The following is a 21,819-nucleotide window of genomic DNA, read 5'->3' on the forward strand; positions in this document are numbered from 1 at the left end:
AAAGAGAAAGAAACACACCACTTGGATGTGTTATTAACTACCACTATGCTTTATTCTTCCCAGGACCCTCCCTGTCCCTACACGTGCAGGCAGCCCCAGTGTGAGGGGGATGACGATGCAGGGAGTTGAGTGGGGCCTGGCCAGCATCCTCCAAGGGCTCAACCAGGGAACAGTTCACAGCTGCTCTCTCCCACGCAGCTGGAGGGCCAGCAGGGCCTTCTATAGGCCGAGTCCTACAGCTGTTTCTCTTGATGCTCCTTGGAAACAGCCTTTACGTCACTCCTCGTCTTCACTCCAGGCTGCTCTTGGCCTCCTCTCCCTGTGGACCTTAGAGATGTGAGGGCCACAGTCCTCCTCAGCTAAGCCTCCCTCCCCAAGCCCAAGGCCCTAGCACAGGCTGCAGTTGGACGGCTTCAGGCTGCGGCTTTGGGCCTGGAGCAAGGAGAGGGGGAGGGGAAGACAGGTGTGATGTCATGGAAATGAGTGGGCAGTCCTCACTTCCAAGCTCAGCATGGGCCGGAGTCATACTGAAAACAAAAAGATAACCACCATTCCAAAACTTTCAACCACTTAGAAGAACCCCCCAAAACTCCTTACTCCCTCCCAGTGCAAGACCCCATCTCTACCCCATCCTCATACCTGCTGGCGTTGGTACTCTGCCTCACTGGCTGACAGTGCTTGTGCTAAAGCTAAGTCTTCTTCCTCCTGCGAACTGGGAGAGAGGAGCAGCTTAAGTTGTATGACAACAATATCTAAAATATAAGCACCTGATCTGTTAGGCATCATTGTGCTGAACACTTTTGAATATTATCTCAATTTCTATATAACCCTACAATGTAGGTATTAGTATGATCCCATTTTATAGAGGAAATTAAGACCCTAATGGGTTAAAAAAAAACTTGTTAAACATCATATAGTTAGTAAGCTTAATTTTGGGCCCAAGTATCTAGCTATTATCTTTTTTTTTTTCCTTTTTAATATATTTTTATTGCTTTCAGAGAGGAAGGAAGAGGGAGAAAGAGATAGAAAAATCAATTATGAGAGAGAATCATTGATTAGCTGCCTCCTGCACACCCTCCAACTGGTGATCAAGCCCGAAACCTGGGCATCTGCCCTGACTGGGAATCAAACAGTGACCTTCTGGTTCATAGGTCGATGCTCAATCACGGAGCCATGCTGGCCGGGCCTAACTATTATCTTGCAACAGATCGGAGTGTTCCCACCTATCTCCCACATCCCATCCTCTTTCACCAGAGAGGAGGTACCTTGGGACCTGGGGTTTGGTCTCTGCCAGGGACAATTCCAGGGCTCGCTGCAGAGCCTCATCCTCACTCTGCAAAAAAAGAGAAACAAGACCTCACTTCCAAGCTCAGCATGGGCCGGAGTCATACTGAAAACAAAAAGATAACCACCATTCCAAAACTTTCAACCACTTAGAAGAACACCCCAAAACTCCTTACTCCCTCCCAGTGCAAGACCCCATCTCTAAAGTCCCCATTGCCTTGGACTTTACTCTGTGTGGTTTGCTTCTGTCCTTTCAACTTCTGCTCAACTCACCAAGCCATTCTGCAAAGCAATCACTGGAGGGGCAGTCCATGATGGAGACGGGGCTGTGGCTCTAAGGCAGACATTCAGAAGGCAGAGGTCAAAAAAAGAGAAAGAAAGAAAAATAAAAGAGGCAGAAGTCAGAGATATGAAGGAGGAAAAGGGAGAGAAGAAATGGGCAGGCCTACCTGCTGGGAGAGGTAGATGAAGGCAAGATCCGACTTGGGCTGGGGACGGTGCTTGTAGAAGAAGCGAGACCTTGGTTTCTAGAGATAGCAGCAAGTCTGTAGGGAAGAGACATTCTTGGCATGTGTCCTAGAGTAGTCAGCTGGCATGTTCCCCCCAGGCCTTACCAGGGAACTCAGGAGGGAGTTCCTCCAAACAGTCTGGAAAAATATGCACTTGAAAAGGAAGTTAAGACTCCCTAGTCAAAGAGGACAGGGTTCAAACTTCCCAGCTTGTAGTTATAAAGACTGAGTCAGTTCAGAAGGATGGGACGGTCCCATAGGTAAGTAGAAGACTTGGCTGCAATTACCCTGCCAGGCTGGTTGGGTGCCCCTTCCCAGAGCAATCATGGTCCAGTGGGTGACGATGCTTGATGCAGAAATTTCGGCCACAGCGTTCACAGGTCAGTTTCATCATTTCCCGCTGCCGGCAGCCAGAGCGTTCACACTTATTGGTGAAGATCTAAGGTAAAGTTGGGAAGGTTTGTCTCTGCTGAAACTTTGACCCCCTTTCCAACCCAATAAGAATAGTTGTTCAGGCCCTGGCTGGTTATGCTCAGTGGATAGAGCATCGGCCTGCGGACTGGAGGGTCCTGGGTTTGATTCCGGTCAGGGGCACATGCCCGTGTTGCGGGCTCAATCCCCAGTGGGGGGCATTCAGGAGGCAGCCGATCCGTGATTCTCTCTCCCTCTCCCTTCCTCTCTGAAATCAATAAAAATATATTTTTAAAAAAAGAATAGTTGTTCAGGTTTCCAGGCATCCATAAACCCAGCTGGGTCATGGCCAACCCCTCCAATGCTTACCTTTCGTTTTTGCTGTGCTGGATCCGAGCGACAGTCTCGGTCAATGTGCTCCCCCACAGCACGGTCAGGGGGCTCCCCTCTGGCTACAGGCACAGGCACATTACAGAGTGGGCAGACAGGTACTTGGATATCCTATAGTTAAGGAACAGAGCTCAGTCTGTGACCCACTCCCACTTCAACCAAATCTCTGGTCCTGAAAGAAACTCAGACAATAAAGGAGAGGAAGCAGGAGGCAGAGGAATTGCAGGGATTCTGCATGCATCCTCCATCACCTTCAGACTGCCCCCTCACCTTTTGGTAAGCAGATCCACAGTGATGCTGAGCATAGGCCACATGGTCTGCACAGAAGATGCCGGAGCAGGCGTCGCACTTGAGCGGCAGAAAATCTGCAGGGAATACGTCAGATTGCAGGTCCAGCGGGACCCTGATATCGTTGCGGGTCAGTCAAGCCTTCCACTCCGAGGAAGGAAAACGCCACCTTGCTTGCAACAAACCACCGGCTCTAGTCCACTCTCCTTAGCCACGCCCCCTTCGACACCATCTCACCTTCGAGCCCGCCCCTCCCAGCATTTCCAGCCCCCGGAGCCCACCCTACGTTTTGTTTGCAGCTCCAAGCCCCTCTCCACCCGGTCCCACCCCCTCGCGCTCCGCCCTCACCCAAGCGCTGACAGCTCGGCTCAGAACAGTGCGCCCCGAGATCCGGAAACTCCATCGCTGGGCCGGGCGGGCCTACTGGGGGAAGAAGAAGCGATGCTGAGCATCTCTAGGGTTCCCGCTCCGGGTCCGGACTGCGACCCCGAACTCTGGGGGGCTCCCTGCCCCTCCCCATCTTCTACCCTCCCAGCCGAGTTACCGGAGCCTCTGCGCCTCCTGGCCCAAGAGCCCCACTCCTCCCCCAGCGCGCACGGGCGCACTGACGTCATCGCGCAGGGCGGGCACATCTCGCGCAGTCGCAGGGCGGCGCGGGGAGCGACCCAGCGGGCCGAGCCCCGCCCAGAAGTGCTTGCCCTGACTGGGGACTGGGTTTGTCCTGCGCCGGGACTTAGCTCCGCGTAGGGCGAAAGGACCCGCGAAGCCGAGAACAGGTGGTTTGTGGGGGAAGGAGGATTGGAGTGGTTTGGGGTCTTTCACAAGACGGTCCTTCGTCCACTTCTCACTCTACACCTAGCCATTTCATTCACGACCACGGCTGCACTTACTCTCCACCAGCTGACTTCCATATTTCTCTCAAGTACAGATTTCTCTCCAGAGCTGCAGATCCTTCCTCCAGGCTTAGCTCTGACGCCCTTTCTGTAAGGCTCCCCTAACCATCCCCAGTCTGAGCTAAGCACACCGGCTCTGTGACCTCCCTGGTTCTGTTCTAGCATCCGAGTCATCTTACTGTAATCAGCTGTTTACACACACAACTATCCTGGGAAGTCAGGAACCACGTCTGCCTGGTTCTGTTAGGTTCCTAGCACCCAGCACAGTGCCTTGAACTGTATGACTTCATTGTGAATGTGAATTACCTATAGTGCTGTTTTAAATGCAGATTCCTGGGTTCGGGAGCTTCTGATTCGGGAGGAAGCACCCAAGCACACAGATTATCCATGTACAGCACACTTTGAAAAACGTGCGACTTGTATATTCTGAGTGCATGTTAAATATTTCTGGAATGAGGCATGAGAGTCACCGGACTGATGTTCTGCTTTTCCTCTGGCAGCTTCCAGCTTCAGCACATTTTGCTTCTCATATGCCTCTCTGGCCCCTCATGTCTGGAAATGGTCGCACCCTATTTTCCCATAAATTTGACCATCAGAACACATAAGCTTAGAGTTGAGCACTGTCCTCCAAAATGGAGGTATAACCCAGGCCACACTTGGAAATGAAAAGACACTCCCTTCTTATTCTTCCCCTAGCTCTCCCCTCCAACTTTTGGCTCTATTTCACAATGTGTCATTTGTGAATTCCAAGACTCCATATCTGTTAGCTCCAGCATTAATCCTGTTAGATTTAAAATTATGAAATTGCTAATGGGTGCCTTTTTTAACTAAAAAAAACACACAATAATTTTGTATGGTTTAATCAGCACATGCCACAGTCAAGAATTCTTTTTCTGCCTTAGCCGGTTTGGCTCAGTAGATAGAGCGTCAGCCTGTGGACTGAAGGGTCCCAGGTTCGATTCCAGTCAAGGGCACGTGCCTCAGTTTTGGGCTCAATCCCCAGTGGGGGGCGTGCAGGAGGCAGCTGATCAATGATTCTCTCTCATCATTGATGTTTCTGTCTCTATCCCTCTCCCTTCCTCTCTACAATCAATAAAAATAATTTTTTTAAAAAAAGAATTATTTTTCTGACCTTCTGTCTAATCCTCAGTCTGTTGGGTTTTGAAACCCAGACATGGCAGCAAACAATCACTGTCTGAGAGTGTGGTTTAAAGTCCATACACCTTAAAATCAGGTGTGACAAATTTCTATGTGCCTTAGTCCTTCAAACTTCCACCATTTCCTGCTAATCATGTCTAAGAAGAAGATATTAGGGTAGCTGTCGTGTCCTGATTTCAGTCAAGCAGCCATAGAAGTTAGTGTGGTGAGGAACTGAGGCCCCTTGGCAACAGCAAGTGAGGAATGGAGTCTTCTGTGAGTGTGCCATTTTGGAGCAGATCCTCCAGCCCTAGTCAAGCCTTCAGATGACTTAAGCCAGCCCTGGCTGACATCTTTATTGCAGCCTTGTGGGACACCTTGAACAAGAACCACCTAGCTAAGCTGCCCTCAGGTTCCTGAGCCTCAGAAATAGTGTGAGAACATATTTGTTGTTTTAGGATGCTAAGTTTTAGAGTACTTTGTTATGCAGAAATAGACAACCAATACACTTTGATATTGACACTTCTTTCCGACTTGTATGACACATTCAGAAATGTGTAAAGGTCAATGAATTTTCATGAATTGAACACCCCCACATAACCAGCACTCAGATCAAGAAATAAAACATTACCTACCCTGGCTGATGTGGCTCAGTTGATTGGGTACTGTCTGAACACCAAAAGGCCAGTTTGATTTCTGGTCAGGGCACATGCTCAGGTTGTGGGCTCGATCCCCTGTAGGGGGTGTACAGGAGGACATCAAGCAAGATGGCAAATACAGAAAAACTTATCTGTTTAGGGGCAGAGGTGGTGGTGGTGAAGTGCACAGTGGAAAAAAGATATATCCAGTTTTTGGTATGTTGAGTAGAAGGTACCCATGGAACATTCAAGTGGAGATGTCTCATTGGAAGTTCTGGGAAAGGAGCTGAGATTTACAAGTCATTAGCATATGAGTAGAAACTAAGTGGGTGAACACGTGAAAGTGCCCAGGCAGAGTACAAAGAAAAGTGATCCAGTGACAGACCCAATTTTGAAAAACAACAACATTTAAGGGAGCAGGTGAAGCAAGTCCAAGGAGACTTTAGTTCAGCGGTCACCAACCTTTCTGACCTCACAGACCACCAGTGGTCTACGGATTACCTGTTGGCGACCGCTGCTTTAGTTGGACACTAAAAGCAAAACATGGTGATATATTGTCCTTCCATGATGGGATGAACAGTTCTTAGAATCTCTGTACTTGATCTTTTGTACTTATAAAGATCATTGAAATCTGTTTTGCAATATTTCTTGACCAGAAAAACAATTCTGCTTAGCACTATTATTAATTAATCTCTTCTCAAATATTTAATTTCTGCCCTCTAAAGTCCTACAGATAACCCTTCAAAGTCTGAAGGCAGCTAATGTGACTCAACTCAGGTCTCTCTCCTTGGCTTAAACATTCTCAATTCCTTCAACATAGTTCCCATATGACGATTTTCAGCCTTCACCCCTGGAATCTTCTCTCTTGAGAACAGTGCAATTTGTTAACTTGTCCACAAGTATAGCAAGACATCTTCTGGCAGTATTCTAACTTGTGCACAGTACACCATAGGTATCTTCCTCGCTTTGGAGACTATATTTCCAGTAATGTAGCCTAAAATTAAATTGTTTATGAGCAGCCATGTTACATTATTGGCTATTTGAATGTATAGTTAAGTGCACTGCCTTGCTCACAATGTAAACATATAACCAACTCTCCCTCCTCCAGTCTGTACTTCTACAACTGTTTTTTATTTAGCCTAATTGTAGGTTTCACATTTTTGCTCATTTTTCTTTCATTCATATGAAAGCTTTCTTCTTGTCCCTTTCATCTCGGGGCAGGAAATGGCCTGGTCACCTGATACAAAATTGTAGACAAACACATAGCAACCATCAAATGAGGATGAATGTCAACAATGATCCCTCATGCCTACCTGGTTTGCTCAGTGGATAGAGCACCAGCCCGCAGACTGACGTGTCTCTGGTTTGATTGTGTGTTTTCCTTTTTTTTCCTTTTCTTTTCTCAGGTTTGACTCTGGTCAAGGGCACGTACCTGTTTCCTCCGTTACAAGCTGGATCCCCAGCCCAAACCAGGGCACGTGCAGGAGGCAACCAATGGATGTGTTTCTCTGTCTCTCCCCACTTCCTTCCACTCTCTAAAAAAATCATTGGAAATATATTCTCAGGTGAGGGGAAAAAGAAAAAAAAAAAAAAAGGACCCTCATGGAATTCCAAACCTATGGTCAATGTTTTGATCCAACTACAGGCTTCTGTCTTAAAATTTCAAGTTTAACAAGAAAATGGATTAAAGGTGGGATATATGGCAGCCAGTGTCTTTCTGATTGGTTAATTCTCGTTTTTAATTGCCTATTTGTTGATTAGAACTGTTTTTCCATTTTCTTCTGAGATCTCTAGATGATGAAGTTTCTGTTCCTTCAGTGGAAGTGGACAGAGACTCAGTCATCCCTGATTTTCTCTCAGGCAAATGTGCAACAAATGGAAAGAAAAAATTTCTCAAAGCTTAGGGGAGATGTGGCATAGAAGCCAACCTCAAAAAGTCATGTAGAGAAACATCGATCTGCTTTCTCTCTCATCGATGTTTCTAACTCTCTCTCCCTTCCTCTCTGTAAAAAAAATCAATAAAATATATTTTAAAAATTTTCAGGTAGAATTGCCTCATGGATCCTCCAGCTGGAGGCTGAGGATGTGAACTCATAAAGGAGGCCATCTGCTTAGTTCTGGGCTTTCTCCAATGTTGTTCTTCCCTAAAGAGCAAAGGTTCTGTGTCCATTCTTTGTAAAGTCAAGATATTAGATTGGTTCTCGAGTGTCCATGTCCTTGAGTATCTCTCCATTTGTGCACTATTAATCGAAAGGAGCTTCCTGTCCCAGTGTGATTGCTGGAGCAAGACTGCTTGGATGTGGATCCTGGCTCCACTCTTGACTAAGACTGTGGCCTTCTAGAACATTAGACTGTGTATAAAATACAGTGAATAACAGTATGTATCCCAGGATTGTGAGGGGAAAAAAGTATCAACTCATTTTAGAAAAGTGCTAAGCACATTTTATGTATTCAATTAGTGGTAGTTCTGTTCTTTAAAAAATGTTTTTATTGATTTTTAGAGAGGGAGAGATAGAAACACCAATTGGCTGCCTACTGGGAATTGAGACCACAACCTGGGCATGTATCCTGACCTGGAATCAAATTGGCAACCTCCTGGTGCATGGGATAACGTGCTACTCGGTTGAGCCACATAGGCCAGGCAATAGATACTATTTCTTTAGTGCTACTTGGTCTGAAATCAATTTTTTTTAAAATATTTTATTGATTTTTTACAGAGAGGAAGAGAGAGGGATAGAGAGTTAGAAACATCGCTCAGCTGCCTCTTGCACACCCCCTACTGGGGATGTGCCCGCAACCAAGGTACATGCCCTTGACCGGAATCGAACCTGGGACCCTTGAGTCCGCAGGCCGACGCTCTATCCACTGAGCCAAACCGGTTTCGGCTGAAGTCAATTTTGATACAGGTATAAGTCCTGCTTGTTTGGTCTCCCCTGTATATACAATCCAGAGCTGAGTTATTGCATATAGATGGGTAAGAATGTTTAGGTTGTAGGAAACACAGTAGAAAACAACTGTTATGGAACCAAATTTGTACTGATTGGGAAGATGAGGCAATTTCTTCCTGCACACTTTATTCATATATGCTAAATCTCACTAAACACATAACCATCAGGAAAAATAGCTAGGGCTGTTAGGGTAATCCCTGTTTCTGGCCTTGTTTTGCACCAGGTAAATAAACAGCCAGGAATAAGATTGGGGACAAGGAGATAAGGGGTGAGGATGGCACAGAGCAGAGTGTAGCAAGCAGTTCACAGTTAGGCAAGCAGGTAGGCAACAGCAGTTCTAGCCAATCAACATTTTATTTTTCCAATCAACACCTGCACAGATGTTACTGTCCACTTCCTCACTCTAGTAGGGGGTCCCACCACACTTGAACTACTCATGGCCCAGCGGAACAGGTCTCCTTTTCTTCCCTGGAACAGTAAGAAAGCCCCTCTTCCCAACAAGACAGAGCTCCTGCTCACTAACACAGTGCTGGTACACGTGCTGTGGGATCCCTGCTCTGCTCCTGTATCTAAAAGGCTGGGATGAACTAGGCCAAGGGTGCAGTGGAGGTTCCACAGGCTTCAGTGACCTAAGTGCTCAACTACTGGCCTGACCCACCACCCCAGGTTTAGTCTGCACCTCCCAAACAGGACCCTCCTTAAAGTTTTAGCCAGGGAGGAGGAGCTGGCGGAGTGGGGATTGAGCTGCTAAGGACAAGACACAGCAGGGAAATAAAGCAGAGAAGAGCACAGGACAGGAGAGAAAAATGTAAAGTGTCTAAACTAAACAAGTGGGACACAAGGACAGACCGGCACAGGTCCCTGAGGATAGGAGGAAAAGGAAAAAGATAGACCACCAGGGTTTAGGGCAGAGTGGAATGAGAATAGAGATGAGACAGGGAGGCAAGTGCAGGCTGAGGGAAGAACTTCCCTAGCCCTGTTCACATCCACTAACCCAAATGTAAAGTTATTTACAAACTTGAAACCAATCCCAGGCACTGTAAGCAGGACTGGGACAACAGGCAGGCAGGTAGGCAGAAAGTGGACTAGCTATCACCTGACAGCCAGCTTCCCCACGTACTGCCGCTCCTAATAGTAGAGAAAGGAGAGAGTAGTGACAGCCCTAGCCAGGAAGCCTTATTACTGTGCCTGCAATTTCTTCCATGGCTCATGGCTCTGCCATGGTCTCAGCTTCTTGGTCTGACTGTAACAGAGAAAGGGTGTTGGGCCCTAGGGGTGGAGGGGGTGGAGCATCAGGGGGCTCTGGGGATGTCTCTGGCCCCAACCCCAGCTCCGCATTCAGCTGCTCCAGCTCCCCCTGATCCAGCAACTCGAAGTCCTCAGAGGCAAGTGCCTCTTCTTCCTCAGGGGCAGGCAGGGGCTGGGGAGAGTCCTGGGGAAGAGGTGGGAGCACTGAGATGGAAGGGACTGGATCACTTTCAGCAAGGCAAAGCAGGGGTGACAGGGTGCTTGAGGGCGTGGCGGGGTCACCACTCACTGCCTCTGGGCTCAGTGTCTCCACTGGTCCTCCTGGGGAGAGCTTTACTTCATCCGTGGGAGAACCTGCCCCATTGAAGTGTGTGTTCACAAAGTGAAGGGGGGATGAGAGCCGAAGCAAGGTTTCCTTGGCTGCCACAACTTCCTCCTCCTCCTCCTCCTCTTCCTCTTCCTCCTCTGAGTCCAGGTCTTGCCTTGAGAGGACCTCAGGGGGGCCCAGCACGTCTTCGGGAGGGGTCATCTCTGTCTCCTCTCCCTCCCCCAGCTCCCGGCTCAGGGCTTCCTCTGGCTCACTTGGCAGGCTCTGCTGGTCCAAATCTGTGCAGAAAACAAAGGGTTAGGAATGAGCCTGCTATTCTGAATGGCCTTAATAGGCCAATATGTTCAAGACTGAGAACTTGGGCCGCTCAGTGGACAGAGCGCCAACTTGTGGACTGAAGGGGTCCTGGGTTTGATTCCAGTCAAAGGCCTATGCCTGGTTGCAGGCTCAATCCCCAGTAGGGTGCATGCAGGAGGCACCTGATCAATGATTCTCTCATCATTGAGGTTTCTCTCTCTCTCTCCCTCTCCCTCTCCCTTCCTCTCTGAAATCAATAAAAAAAATATTTAAAAACAAAACAAAAAAAGAATGAGAGCTTGGGACATGGAATGCTGGGCTAGGCCTTAGGTGTTAAGGTCTTTTAGGATTTTGAAGTAGAATTAGAGGGTCAATTCTCCAAAGAAAACAGTTATGGGGCAACAATTAAGAGAGCACGGTCAGTATCTCACAACTGGGAACAGGAAGATTGGGAAGGGCAAAGGATTGCCCATACCTTCAGAGACATCAGTTAGTTGTGGAGTTGTGGCCCGGGATACTGAGAAGCCGCCACTCTCCAAGATAGATGCCTCCTCATCTGACAGCTCCGAGTCTGTAATGGCCAAAGCCAGTGCTGTTTTCTTCACATCCACCTGCAGGAGAACCAGGATGAACACAACAGATAAAGAGATAAGAGAACCAGTTTTCTAGGAGCACCCCCTCACCAACCCCCACCGCTTAAGAGGTAACTTTTCTAGAGGAGAGATTCCCCTCAACCTTCTACTTGACACCCCATCTCCTTTGGATCTCACCACCGGGGAGAAGCCAGCCAGTTCTGCCTCGCTTTCACTCTCTGTGTCTGCCAGTGGCTCATCACTTCCGGGGAGTGTGTTCTTCCCTTGCCGCTCTAGAGAAGCAAGAGCACCAGGGTACTCACCAAGCAGGGATAGTAGTGGGGGGCAAACCTGGCCAAGGGACTCGAGAATATAGAAATTCTACGGTGTTTCATGAGCCATAAGCTAAGGCCCTCCCCGTGCCCTCCTCCCCTCACCAGGTTACAGGAGCCCCTTACTCCTCTTGTCGTGTTTGTGATGCAGGGTGTCAGCTTCTGCCTTCATGCTGTAGTCCAGCTGCATGAGCAGGGGTTCGAGGCGAGTGTACATCCTCTGGATCAGCTCATGATAAACCACCAGGGGCCACAGCAGGATACTCAGCACTAGAGGATAGAGCATCCACTCAGAGCTCCCTATGCTTATTTCCTAAGGACCCTTATTCAGCTGGTCCATAAACAGAAAGGGCTGAAGGAAAATAAGGTCCTTTCCTGAGGCTGTATCCCCTGCCCCCCTCCCCGATGACACTTCCACTGTTACTAATACTATAGCATCCTTGGGAATCTCTGTATATGGGCAACTGAGCAGAGAAAGAGAGCACAGTCCTCCCTGTAGGTCGGTCCAGGAAAAGATGATAAGGAGAGGGCTTTGGGAAGGGCAAGGTTAGACCCTACTCACAGACAATGTAGGAAATCATAATCCCTGGAACATAGTGTCCCAGCACAGCCAACACAGCACAGCCAGAGCAGACTCGAGCACAGAACTGCAGAGAAGAGCACAGGGTCAAAGAACTTGGGCTGAGGTATGTGCCCCACTCATTTGGGCAAGAAATCACTGCCCAGCTGGTGAGAGGAGGGGTATGTCCTCTAGGAATGCGGTGATTCAGTCTAGTCAAGAGGATGCCCAAGACCACCAGGTCAGGAAGTTTGCAATAGTTGCCATCAAACACCTGTAATTCAAACTGGTCTGCCTTGCAGGAAATAGTGTCAGGACATCAGCTTATTCCTTGAGGCAAGACTGCCTCCTGTACTAGGCTACTAGCTGTGAATGTTCCTAAAGTAGACACTAGGTCTCTTCCTAAAGTGTCCAAGCACTCCTCCCCACCCCCCCACCCCCAACTCTTCTTCCCCACAGTGCAGGGAACTGTTCTATGACATGGGGAGGTTACCTGAGCTGGATTCTGCCTCTTGTACTGCAGCAGCTCCTGCAGGTGAATCTGGAAGGTGAGCCAGCTCTCAGCCAGGTATCTGCACAACTCGGGCACACTCAGCAGGTGCGGCCGGGCGCCTGACCCCGCACCCTCACTGGGGAGACATGACATGACCCCTGGAGGCCTCAGACACCAGCTTCCTAAGCACTTATATCCCTCTGAGCATGTCAACGAGATCTTCAGTCTAAGGAAATGGATAACCCTACCTCCCAAAGGGAGGCTGTCCTGGTCCAGGGAAGCAAAGCCCAGAGCTCCCAACCCTGTGACCCCAAAGGAGAAGGCACACAAACACCTACACAGGAACCTAGAACCGAGCGAATTAGCAGTCCATCCACTATGCTGGGGTCTGTGCCTACAGAAGCTGCAGTGTTGCCCTGCACCATGGTGACACTGGCACTTTGCAAAGCAAGACAAGATTTGGGCATTTGTCTTCAAGAGGTGGCCTGCACTCACCTGTCAGAGTGTGGCTCCTCTGGGGATGATGCTATAGAGAGAGGAGGGGGACAAGTTACTGAGTGGTAGGGGCTTTGGGAGACACTCCCCAAGGCAGACAGTCCCAGAGGACTTTCTTCAGGTGCCAACTGCAGGGAGCATTATGGTGTATTGTTTGTATGAGTCTCCTTTTTTAGACTTTACCCTCCTCAGACACAGGAACTACATCTTACTCATGTTCACATTCCAAGCACCTTGCACACAGCCTGGCACCTAGTTACTCAAAAAAGCCTAGTAAGTAAATACATGAATTAAACACAAACGCACAAAACAGTGAGAGCTAACATGCATTTAATTCCTATCACATATGAAACCTCCTGATGAAGTAAGTTCTATCATCCCTGTTTTATAGATGAGGAAACTGAAGCAAACAGAGAGAGGGTGGCTTTTACAAGGTCACACACATGGCAAGTGGCTGAGCAAACAATGGAACCCGGGCAATCTATCTACAGAGTCCACAATCTTGACTACATTCACACTAACACCCATTTTGAGAAAGGAGCAATTATCGAGTTCCTAACGGGGAGAGTGGTGGTGACTGGGAGGCAGGTGGCCCGCTGTCCATTCCCCTCACCACTCAACTCATCCAGCGGGGTCAGCCACAAAGGGAGTGCACCATGGACTTGCTAAAAAAGGAAGTGACACTCACCTGGCATGTCAGGGAGGAAGCGAGGCTGCCATAGATCCAGCAGAAAATAGGCCAAAAGTGAGACGCTGAGTAGGAAGATGGGCCGGAGGGACGACGAAGACAGCAACCTTCGGGAGAGACAGGCGTCTCAGCGGTGAATGGGTGAGAGCGGCCCCCGCAGCCATCGCAAAGGGCGGAAAAGCGCCCACTGATGGGGCATGGGAACCTCCGGGCCTAACTCGAGACCGGAAGACGGAGTAACAGGGCAACCCGGCGCAAGAGGGTCTTTACAAACGGGGATGGGTCACCCCCCCAGGGCAAGTGTCACCCCCCAGGGCAAGTGTCCGCCCCCGCGCAGCCGGCCCCGCCCCCTTCCTCCGCGGCCGTTACCAGAAGAGGCCGTTGAGCGCGGCCGCCGTGACCAGGCTGTGCAGCGGCTTCTCCCACACCAGCAGCCGCTGCGCCGCCGCCAGCACCGACTCCCAGCCGCGGAGCCGCAGCCACAGCGTCGTGGCCAGGCGTCCCACCGCCTCGGCCGTGGCCGCCTCCTCGTCCGCCTCGCTGGTGGCCTCACCCATGCTTAGGCTCAGAACCGGGCCCGGGCCTAGGCCCAGGCCCCCGCCCGCGCTACCCCCGCCACCGCCGCTCGCCATAGCCCCGCCGCAGCCGCCGCCCAAGCCCGCGAGGAGCCAGGGCTGCGCGGCCGCCGCCGCCGGGGGCGCGTCAGGCGGAAGGGGGCGCACGCCGCGGAGAGCGCCGCGGAGGCAGCCGCCGGGCAACACGTGATGGCGGAGCGACGGGCCTGTCACGTGACGCCCCCTAACCGCCCGGATGGGGCGGCACGCGCCTGCGCGCAGGGGCGACCGGGGACCGGCTCCTACGCAGGTGTGCGCTTTCTGCTGGAGTCGTGACTGCGGGCAGGGTGTTAGGTGGAGTCTCTCTCCTCCCGACAGAAGGCCTGTGTCTCCGTGTTCCCCACCCCAGCCCCGTTTCTTTTCCCTGTGTTGGCCCGGGATTCCGGGTGTGATGCAGCCCGAAGGGGCAGGGAAGGGGCTTCCAGATGCCCCCTACCCCCGGTAGGATCTGCTGCTGCTGCTCTGGCTGGGCGGCGCTGTGGCTTTACTCAACCCTCGACGTACTGGTCCACCCAGTTTCCTCCTCGATGGGTAAACAAACCCCAGCGTGTGACAGGACAGACTCAAAACAGCTTCACCTACTCAGGAAAGTTGTTTCCTTCCTGTGTCTTTCTGTAAACTTTCCCGCCGTCATGTATCCGAGCTCCTTCCAATCCCCTTGCTCAAAGCAGGAGATTGTGGTCAGGGGGTGAATTTAAAAATAAAACCCTGTTTATCCCTAACCGGTTTGGCTCAGTGGATGGAGCGTGGGCCTGCAGGCTGAAGGGTCCCGGGTTGGATTCCGGTCAAGGGCATGTACCTTGGTTGTGGGCACATCCCCAGTGGGGCGTGTGCAGGAGGCAGCTGATGGATGTTTCTCATCGATGTTTCTAACTCTATCCCTCTCCCTTCCTCTCTGTAAAAAATAAATAAAATATATTTAAATAATAATAAAAAAAAAACCCTGTTTAAATGCTGTTTACTCTTTGGGGCATGTTAACACCATTTATTGAGGCTTACAAGTACTCGGCAGTTTATAATCCCTTGAATCACTTAATGTCTGCAATAACCCTACAAGATACATATTTAATTAGGTTAAAAATGCCAAACTATACTAAAAGGTATACAGCAAAAAATAAATTTCCCTGCTTCCTTGTCCACAGTTCCCCTGTTACCCTCGAGACCTCAGTTCTTTTTTTTTGAGATCTCAGTTCTTGTCTTGTTGAGGGAAAGAGTTCAATCAAGACACAAAATGTAGAAAAGCAAGCAAGAATTTATTGTCCACAGCAAAAATATACTTAAGGGAGTGAAACAAGGAAGGACACGGAAGTAACAGAAGAGCATAGGCTAGGCTGCCCTAGCTCACGGGGAAGTCAGAGAATAGGGGGCCTTGGGGACAGGTCCAGGCCCCTAACTGAGCTGCCGCTGCCCATTGCTCCCCTGGTTGCAAGTCTCATGGGGTCCCTTAGGGGGCCTTAGGGGGTATGTGGTGGTGGGCAGGAGAGGAGACAGGAATGGCACCGGTTTGCTCTCTGGAGGGAAAGCAGATTGGGACCATCATTTTCAGTTTTAAAGTTTGGGCATTTAGGGGAGGTCTTACTGCTGGATCAATAAGAATATTCATCAACTTTATGCTGAGGTACCAAATTGAGATTTTCTTGATTTGTCCGTGGGTGTGGTTGCAAATGTCACTAATTGGATTTCTGTTATCTGTCTCCCTGAGCAGGGTGATTTAAACTACCCTCTGGTTGGGGAGAAGTGCAAACTGTTTACTCTTAAGTATCCTTGGTTTAGGGAAGATAGGATTTACTAGGTGGTTGCTGTCCACCCTATTCCACTTGTCCTGGAATTTTCCTAGCTTCTTACTATTCTATAACGCACCCGCTGTTAAGTTTCTTGTGTATCCTTGCCAGCTCTTTTTGGGTACATTGCTGTTGTGTATTTATCTTCCCTTTTAGAAAACAATTGGGGAGCAACTCTCGGTCCTGCATCTTCGTTTTTTTCACATTGAAATCTACATTAGTACGAAGTCAGCCGGGCTCATCCATCTTCAATGTGGCTTAGTTCCCTAGGAAATGTCCCCACTTCTCAAAGGAGGGGAGGGCACGCTGGGGCTCTCAGCTCTGTGACCTGCCCCAACTCAGTGCGACCAGGCTTTGGGGCTCGGCTGCTTCCCGGCCTTAGGCGGCAGCGCTCCGCCCAACGCGCGGCAGGAAGTGCCGATGGCCGAGTCCGCGACACCCCCGCGGCTTGTCAACGCCGGACGGACGCGTGGCGCGGCGCGACCTCGGCTCCATACGCACTGCCTCGCGGCCAGGTCTCCTCTCTACTGTTTGAGGTGAGCGATCCGGCCTGCGAGCCCGGAGCCCGGAGCCCCGATCCCGGCGTCCGGAGCCCCGCCCGGGGCGGAACAGGAAGAGGCGCCCTCCCGCCCGGCCCCGCCTGCGGCTGCGGGCGCGAGGGGAGGGGCGGCCCTGGAGAGGGCGGCGGCCCGCGCGGAGGAAGCCGAGGGCAGGTGGACGGGCGGGCAGGGACAGCTCAGCTGCCCCCTTACAACTCGTTCCCTTCCCATCCACCTTCGCAGGGCGGCGGCTGGCGGCGCGATGGACCTGGCCGGGCTCCTGCTGGACGAAGAAGGCACCTTCTCCCTCACCGGCTTCCAGGACTTCTCGGTGAGCGCGCTGCCCGCCTCCTCCCCGGCCTCCCCGCACTTGGAGCCCGGACTGAGCGGGGCTACGAGTTCGCCTGACAGTCTGCCTGGGAGTTGGGAGGCAGCCGCTCTCGCTGTGCTTACTTGCCCCGGCTGGTTGGGCCCTGGGGAGAGCCTCGGGGTACAGGATTGGGGATAGAGGTGGCCAGCAAGGGCTTTTTCTCGGAGAACCTCACTTGGAGAGCCCTCAGTGGAGGAGGATCTTACCCCTGTGGATAGGCTGCTATTGGCCAACAAGCCGGAGAACACGGGGCTGGGTGGGGCTCCCGACCTACTAGCCTTGAGACAGGCCTGCGGCCCCGCACCCCCTTATAGCCCGAAGCCAGGATATCCTCTCAATCGTACCCTTCCTTGCCCTTACCCTCCACCACCCTCTTGCCCTGTTTCAGTTCCTTCCAGGACACCAGAAGCTGAATGCCAGGATCCGGAGAAGACTCTACTATGGCTGGGACTGGGAGGCTGACTGTAGCTTGGAGGAGCTCTCCAGCCCCATGGCAGGTTAGACAATGTTGTGTGACTGGGCAAGTGAGAAGCAAGAAAATGGGGTTGTCAGCAGGCACCAAAATGACTAGGTGTATACACTTCATAGCTAGCTCATTAGTAGTTGGTATAAGCACTGGGTTTATTTATTTGTATTTGTTTGTTTGTTTATTTACTTGTCACCAGCTGGGCTACTTACTTTTATTTTAAAAAAACATGTTTTATATTGATTTTAGAGAGGAAGGGAGAGGGAGAGAGAGAAACATTGATTGGCTGCCTCCTGTACTCCCCCTACTGGGGATCAGGCCTGCGGCCCCCAGCATGTACCTTGACCTGGGATTGAACTCTGGACCTCTCCGTGCATGGGACAATGCTCAGCCAACTGAGTCACACTGGCCATGACCAAGACTGGGTTTATATTTCACTTTTTTTTTTTTTTTTTTAGCCCAAATGAGTAAAAGACATTGCTATCTTACAAATCTTTATCACTCTTATTTTGTATAACAGAATTTTCCAAGCACATGTTTCTTTCTCAAATGAACAAGAGTGGGAGACAAATTTAAGTAACTTCAAGTGGCTGGGAAATAAGCCTTCCTACTGGAAGGAACTGCAGTTCAAACTTGGGACAGACTTTTTGTCTCAGTGTGGGAGAACTTGATCTCTGTTTGTTACCATGGTCCTGTCTCCACGGCCTCAGATAATAGAGAGCTATCTGGGTCTTCTGCTGAAAGCAGTGGGGACTAGTGTGTGTGTGTGTGTGGTGGCGGGCGGGGTGGGGGGTTGTTTGCTTACTCTGTTTTCCTTCTGCCCCTGCAGACATTGCTGTGGAATTGCTCCAGAAGGCGGCCCCCAGCCCTATTCGCCGGCTCCAGAAGAAATATGTAGCCCATGTGTCCCGGTGAGCCTGGAGTTGAGGGGGACAGGATGAAAGTGTTTGGAACCCAGAAAGAAGGGAATGATTATCTCTAAAGAGAAGCTGTACAGACACAGGGATGGGCCTCATGAGTTACAAGAGCTGAAAAGCCCTTGGGTTTAATTACTGATCCTTTCCACCACCCAGGGAGGCATGCATCTCCCCGTGTGCTATGATGCTAGCTCTGGTGTACATTGAACGGCTCCGGCACCGAAACCCGGACTACCTACAGCATGTGTCCTCCTCTGACTTGTTCCTGATCTCCATGGTAGGACAGCCCCTCCCCTTCATTTCCCTGGGGAGCTGGGAGCCCAATGTGAGCTCTGTTGACACCACCTCTGGTCCCTCTGCAGATGGTGGCCAGTAAGTACCTCTATGATGAAGGGGAGGAGGAGGAGGTCTTCAATGATGAATGGGGAGCTGCAGGGGGTGTGGCTGTGCCCACTCTCAATGCCCTGGAGAGGGGCTTCCTGAGTGCCATGGTGAGTAGCTATTCTCTCGCTCTGTTTCCCTAGCCCATCTTTATGTTCCTTTCACTCTTTGTCTTCTCTCTCTCAGCCTTCTGTTTCTTAATTTCTCTTTCTGCCTGTCCTCCTTGTTAGTATCTTCCCTTTCTAGCCCTCTGGACTAACTATAGCCTTTGAAGGTGCCTGGTGTGGTGAGGCCAGAAATGGAGCATCCCCGCTCCCCCATTCCTCCAGGCCCAGCTGGGTACACTTTGAGTCAAGAGTTTATCCTACTGGGTGCTGATTATTTGCGTCCAGACTTTTTCTACCCCTAGCCTCATGGACCATTAGCAGGATTATTTTCTCCCTGTGCCATTAACGGAGGGTGTAATACAAATGCAGATATGTGATGATTAAATTAGTTAATACATAAAAGCTCTTGGAACAGTATTTGGCACATAGTAAGTGTCAAGTGAGTATTACATATAGTGGCCGTTGTAGTGCTGTTGCCGCTCTGGTTATTAAATGATTGTGGATCATGTCTGAGCCTGGTTTGGTGCCCTTCTCTTCATATCCACAGGATTGGCGTCTCTTCACTGACCCTCGGGAGATATTTGAGGTGCTAAGCTGGTTAGAGAGCTGGTAAGTTCTAGGAGTTGAAGGGCTTAAGGGTTGAGGCCTAAGCCATAGGAGCTAGACATAGATAAGGGTCTGTGTAATGGGGTGGGGGGAAGGGGGAAAAGAGGGAGGAGACAGGGAAGAGAGTTGTCCAAGAAATTGGTTCCCAAACCTGCCTGCCCTTTTTGTAATCGGTCACCTTTGGGAGGGTGGGAGAAGCTTATAAAAAACACAGATCTTGGTCTCACTCTCTGTTTCTGGGATCAACAGGCAACCTAGGAATCTGTACTTTTAACATGTTCCCCAGTGTTCCCTGGTGGGTCCCTGGGAGAATTAAGGTGCCATTGGGCCAGCTGCAGTCGCTCTGTCTTTTCTCCCCTCCCAACAGTGTGGCTGAGCATCAGGGACGACGACGGGGCTGGTACACCTACACAGACCTGTGTGTGCTGCTGGAGCAGCCAGCCTGGCAGCTGGCCCTGGGCTCCCTCTGCCATCGGCTGGCAAAGGTGAGAAGGGGTCAGGAAGGACAGGAGGCTTGAGTGGGTTGGTGTGTGGGTGGGATGATGTAACGCAAATGCTAAAAAGCTCAGGAGATGGGGTTTTGGAGAAGATGTTGACAGAGAGCTCTAACTTGAACTTCTAGAGACCGGGGTGGGTGTGTTAGGACTATCAGAAGCAGGTTTTAGGGGGAGGGTAATTGACACTGACCTTTCTTATCTTCTCTCCTGCAGCTGTCCTGCCTGTTAGCTATAGCATATGTGAGCAGTGTGGCCCTGGTTGTGGCATCAGTGGCTGTAATACACCAGTCTTTGGGGCTGTCCTGCAGCCTGCCACCTGGCCCCCCGGACCTTGGACTGGCTTCCAGGTGCCTCTTGGAACCCTGCATACCTTCTCCTGTGCCACAGTGCCTGCCATCTCCTGCTAATGTCTCCAGCTTCCTGGAAGGCGACGTAGGGCTGCGTTCACTCTGGGGCAGTCTTCTGGCCTCACTGACCCCGCCACCATTGCCTCCCCCCGACCCTCCTGCCCCTCCCACTCTTCTCCGTAACTGTCCCTTTTGCCAGAAGCTCCAGAAAGACTCACCAACCTGCCATGCCTGCCACCGTCCCAACCATACGGGGCCGCCAAGCCCCTGGTACCATTCCCATGGCCTGGCTCCACCCTGGCCCTGGAGCCCAATGCCTTCTCTGCTCCCACAGCCCCAGCAGTGTTCCATTTTCAGCATCATGGAGCTGGCCCGCCTCAAGTCTTTCATTTTCCCAGGCTAGGTAGGGTTCTGGGGAATGCATGAAGAGGACTTGGGAGTCCCTGAGAACCTGAGGAGCAATGCTTGATTTAGATCCTCTCTACCTCTCTGGGTCCTTGGCTGGTCCCTTGTTATCCTGGGTGAGGGAGCTTAAGGGGTTATGGGGCTAAAGGACTAAAGGTCTCTTGCTCTCCTAGACCTCAGTAGCTGGCTGCTTGGCCAGGGCAGTGATGGTGCCAGGGAAACCTCTAACTCAATGACTGGGGCACGGCACAAGTGGATAGAGGAGAAGCCCTTGTCTCTTCACCTCCTCTAGGCTCTGTTAGACTTTAGCTGTTTAGTTCCCTGGGATGGAAGGGAAAAGGTGGGAGATAGGAAATGTGGGCGAGGGAGGGAGGGAGGAAATGCTGACCAGGTCTGTGTGATGTCTCTGAGGCAAGAGAGCCAGGGATTGATAGGGCCAAGGTCGGAGCTCTGAAGGAAGGCAGGGTGAGGTGGGGAGTCCAATCCACACCTGCCCCTGGGATGTAGTCTAAAGGAGCCTGGGACTGCTGGGACCTTCGACCTTGCCCTTTTGTCTTCCAACCTTGTCTTTTTGGTACCCTACTCCTGGGCTTCCCTCTCTCTGGTTCCTCTCTGGGTGTTCTCTTCACAGGCCTCTCTGGCCGCCGCTTTGTATCTGGGTTTTTCACGCTTTTGTAGAACTGAGGTTTCAATAAACAGTTTCAGTTGCATGGCCTGGACTCTTTCCTTCTCTGGCAGCCCTTGGAAGGGCTGACTTCCCATGTCTGCCTTCTAAGCCTCCCTACTTCCCAGTCCCATTATCTACGACTATTCTCTCTGAGCCCCATTTCAGAACTTCCTGTTTGATAGTCACAGGCTTCCATTCCAAACTTCCCTTCACTCCTGCTCCCAGCACCCTGGGGTCACTAGCGCTGCCCAACTTGGGTACCATGGGGCACGGATGGTGACTGTACCACGCCTGGGGTTGGCCATGACTGTTGAAAGTTCTGGGTGAGCACCACCCTTGTAGTTTCTGAATCACATCTTGAGAGAGGCCAAGCCACGTATCCAGCAAAGCGCCATCAGCTTCTTGAGGGCAAGCCCCAAGGACACCTATGAATCCTGACTTCCAATCCAGTCTGTCACGTGGTGGTAGTTGGTGTTAAGAGCAGTCCCAAGCTGGGTTATCATTGGAAGAAGGAAAACCTTTCTGGGCAGCTGGACTGCGGGTATTTGGGACTGCTTACGATGACTCATAGCAGAGGTGTACTGCCTGCCTGCTGGGGGGCATTTTGAAAAT

The 21,819-nt window shown here is 50.9% G+C and overlaps 3 protein-coding genes and 1 long non-coding RNA gene across 7 annotated transcripts; 2 read left to right on the plus strand and 2 right to left on the minus strand.

Annotated features, from left to right (window-relative positions):
* Positions 1 to 26: 26 nt before the first annotated feature.
* ZFAND2B (zinc finger AN1-type containing 2B) lies at positions 27 to 6,363 on the minus strand. 4 transcript variants are annotated; one of them, XM_054723372.1, is made up of 10 exons: positions 5,548 to 6,363; positions 3,231 to 3,305; positions 2,865 to 2,959; positions 2,574 to 2,705; positions 2,081 to 2,232; positions 1,734 to 1,829; positions 1,558 to 1,618; positions 1,266 to 1,333; positions 640 to 712; positions 27 to 527 (listed from the first exon to the last, which is right to left on the minus strand). In XM_054723372.1, exons 1-10 carry the CDS (start codon positions 5,669 to 5,671, stop codon positions 507 to 509), a joined length of 897 nt encoding a protein of 298 aa, XP_054579347.1. In that variant the 5' UTR covers positions 5,672 to 6,363; the 3' UTR covers positions 27 to 506. The 4 variants fall into 4 exon arrangements, with proteins under 4 accessions (XP_054579347.1, XP_054579346.1, XP_054579348.1 ...); XM_054723371.1 differs by having other exon boundaries at positions 27 to 432; positions 5,548 to 6,185; XM_054723373.1 differs by lacking the exon at positions 5,548 to 6,363 and adding an exon at positions 3,427 to 3,501 and having other exon boundaries at positions 27 to 432.
* On the plus strand, positions 3,602 to 7,148 carry LOC129150743 (uncharacterized). The gene is made up of 2 exons (XR_008557490.1): positions 3,602 to 3,658; positions 6,957 to 7,148. It is a non-coding gene; the product is annotated as an uncharacterized LOC129150743 (long non-coding RNA).
* A 1,685-nt stretch (positions 7,149 to 8,833) lies between these two features.
* Positions 8,834 to 14,294, minus strand: RETREG2 (reticulophagy regulator family member 2). The gene is made up of 9 exons (XM_008145148.3): positions 13,880 to 14,294; positions 13,511 to 13,617; positions 12,823 to 12,853; positions 12,328 to 12,463; positions 11,838 to 11,922; positions 11,402 to 11,545; positions 11,142 to 11,236; positions 10,847 to 10,982; positions 8,834 to 10,352 (listed from the first exon to the last, which is right to left on the minus strand). The coding sequence occupies exons 1-9, from the start codon at positions 14,140 to 14,142 to the stop codon at positions 9,706 to 9,708; spliced, it is 1,644 nt and encodes a 547-aa protein (XP_008143370.2). The 5' UTR covers positions 14,143 to 14,294; the 3' UTR covers positions 8,834 to 9,705.
* A 2,268-nt stretch (positions 14,295 to 16,562) lies between these two features.
* On the plus strand, positions 16,563 to 21,254 carry CNPPD1 (cyclin Pas1/PHO80 domain containing 1). Its single transcript, XM_008145149.3, has 8 exons — positions 16,563 to 16,775; positions 17,203 to 17,311; positions 18,110 to 18,191; positions 18,354 to 18,474; positions 18,560 to 18,688; positions 19,233 to 19,294; positions 19,659 to 19,776; positions 20,002 to 21,254. Exons 1-8 carry the CDS (start codon positions 16,707 to 16,709, stop codon positions 20,536 to 20,538), a joined length of 1,227 nt encoding a protein of 408 aa, XP_008143371.3. The 5' UTR covers positions 16,563 to 16,706; the 3' UTR covers positions 20,539 to 21,254.
* Positions 21,255 to 21,819: the final 565 nt, after the last annotated feature.

The sequence above is a fragment of the Eptesicus fuscus genome, chromosome 11 (genome assembly GCF_027574615.1).
Source record: "Eptesicus fuscus isolate TK198812 chromosome 11, DD_ASM_mEF_20220401, whole genome shotgun sequence".
Taxonomy (NCBI): domain Eukaryota; kingdom Metazoa; phylum Chordata; class Mammalia; order Chiroptera; family Vespertilionidae; genus Eptesicus; species Eptesicus fuscus.

Bases quoted from the DNA above. Each gene is read 5' to 3' on its own strand.
- ZFAND2B (XM_054723371.1), bottom strand. From the start codon at position 5,671: ATGTCCTCCTGTACACCCCCTACAGGGGATCGAGCCCACAACCTGAGC. The intron at 1,830-2,080 runs GTAATTGCAGCC...TCTTCCCTACAG, and splicing joins CACCCAACCAGCCTGGCAGG to ACTTGCTGCTATCTCTAGAA. The intron at 713-1,265 runs GTACCTCCTCTC...CCTCTCTCCCAG, and splicing joins ACCAAACCCCAGGTCCCAAG to TTCGCAGGAGGAAGAAGACT.
- RETREG2 (XM_008145148.3), bottom strand. From the start codon at position 14,142: ATGGCGAGCGGCGGTGGCGGGGGTAGCGCGGGCGGGGGCCTGGGCCTA. The intron at 11,923-12,327 runs GTAACCTCCCCA...TCTTCTCTGCAG, and splicing joins AGAGGCAGAATCCAGCTCAG to TTCTGTGCTCGAGTCTGCTC. The intron at 11,237-11,401 runs GTAAGGGGCTCC...TTGCTTCTCTAG, and splicing joins TCACAAACACGACAAGAGGA to AGCGGCAAGGGAAGAACACA.
- CNPPD1 (XM_008145149.3), top strand. From the start codon at position 16,707: ATGGACCTGGCCGGGCTCCTGCTGGACGAAGAAGGCACCTTCTCCCTC. The intron at 18,689-19,232 runs GTGAGTAGCTAT...TCATATCCACAG, and splicing joins GGGGCTTCCTGAGTGCCATG to GATTGGCGTCTCTTCACTGA. The intron at 19,777-20,001 runs GTGAGAAGGGGT...TCTCTCCTGCAG, and splicing joins TCTGCCATCGGCTGGCAAAG to CTGTCCTGCCTGTTAGCTAT.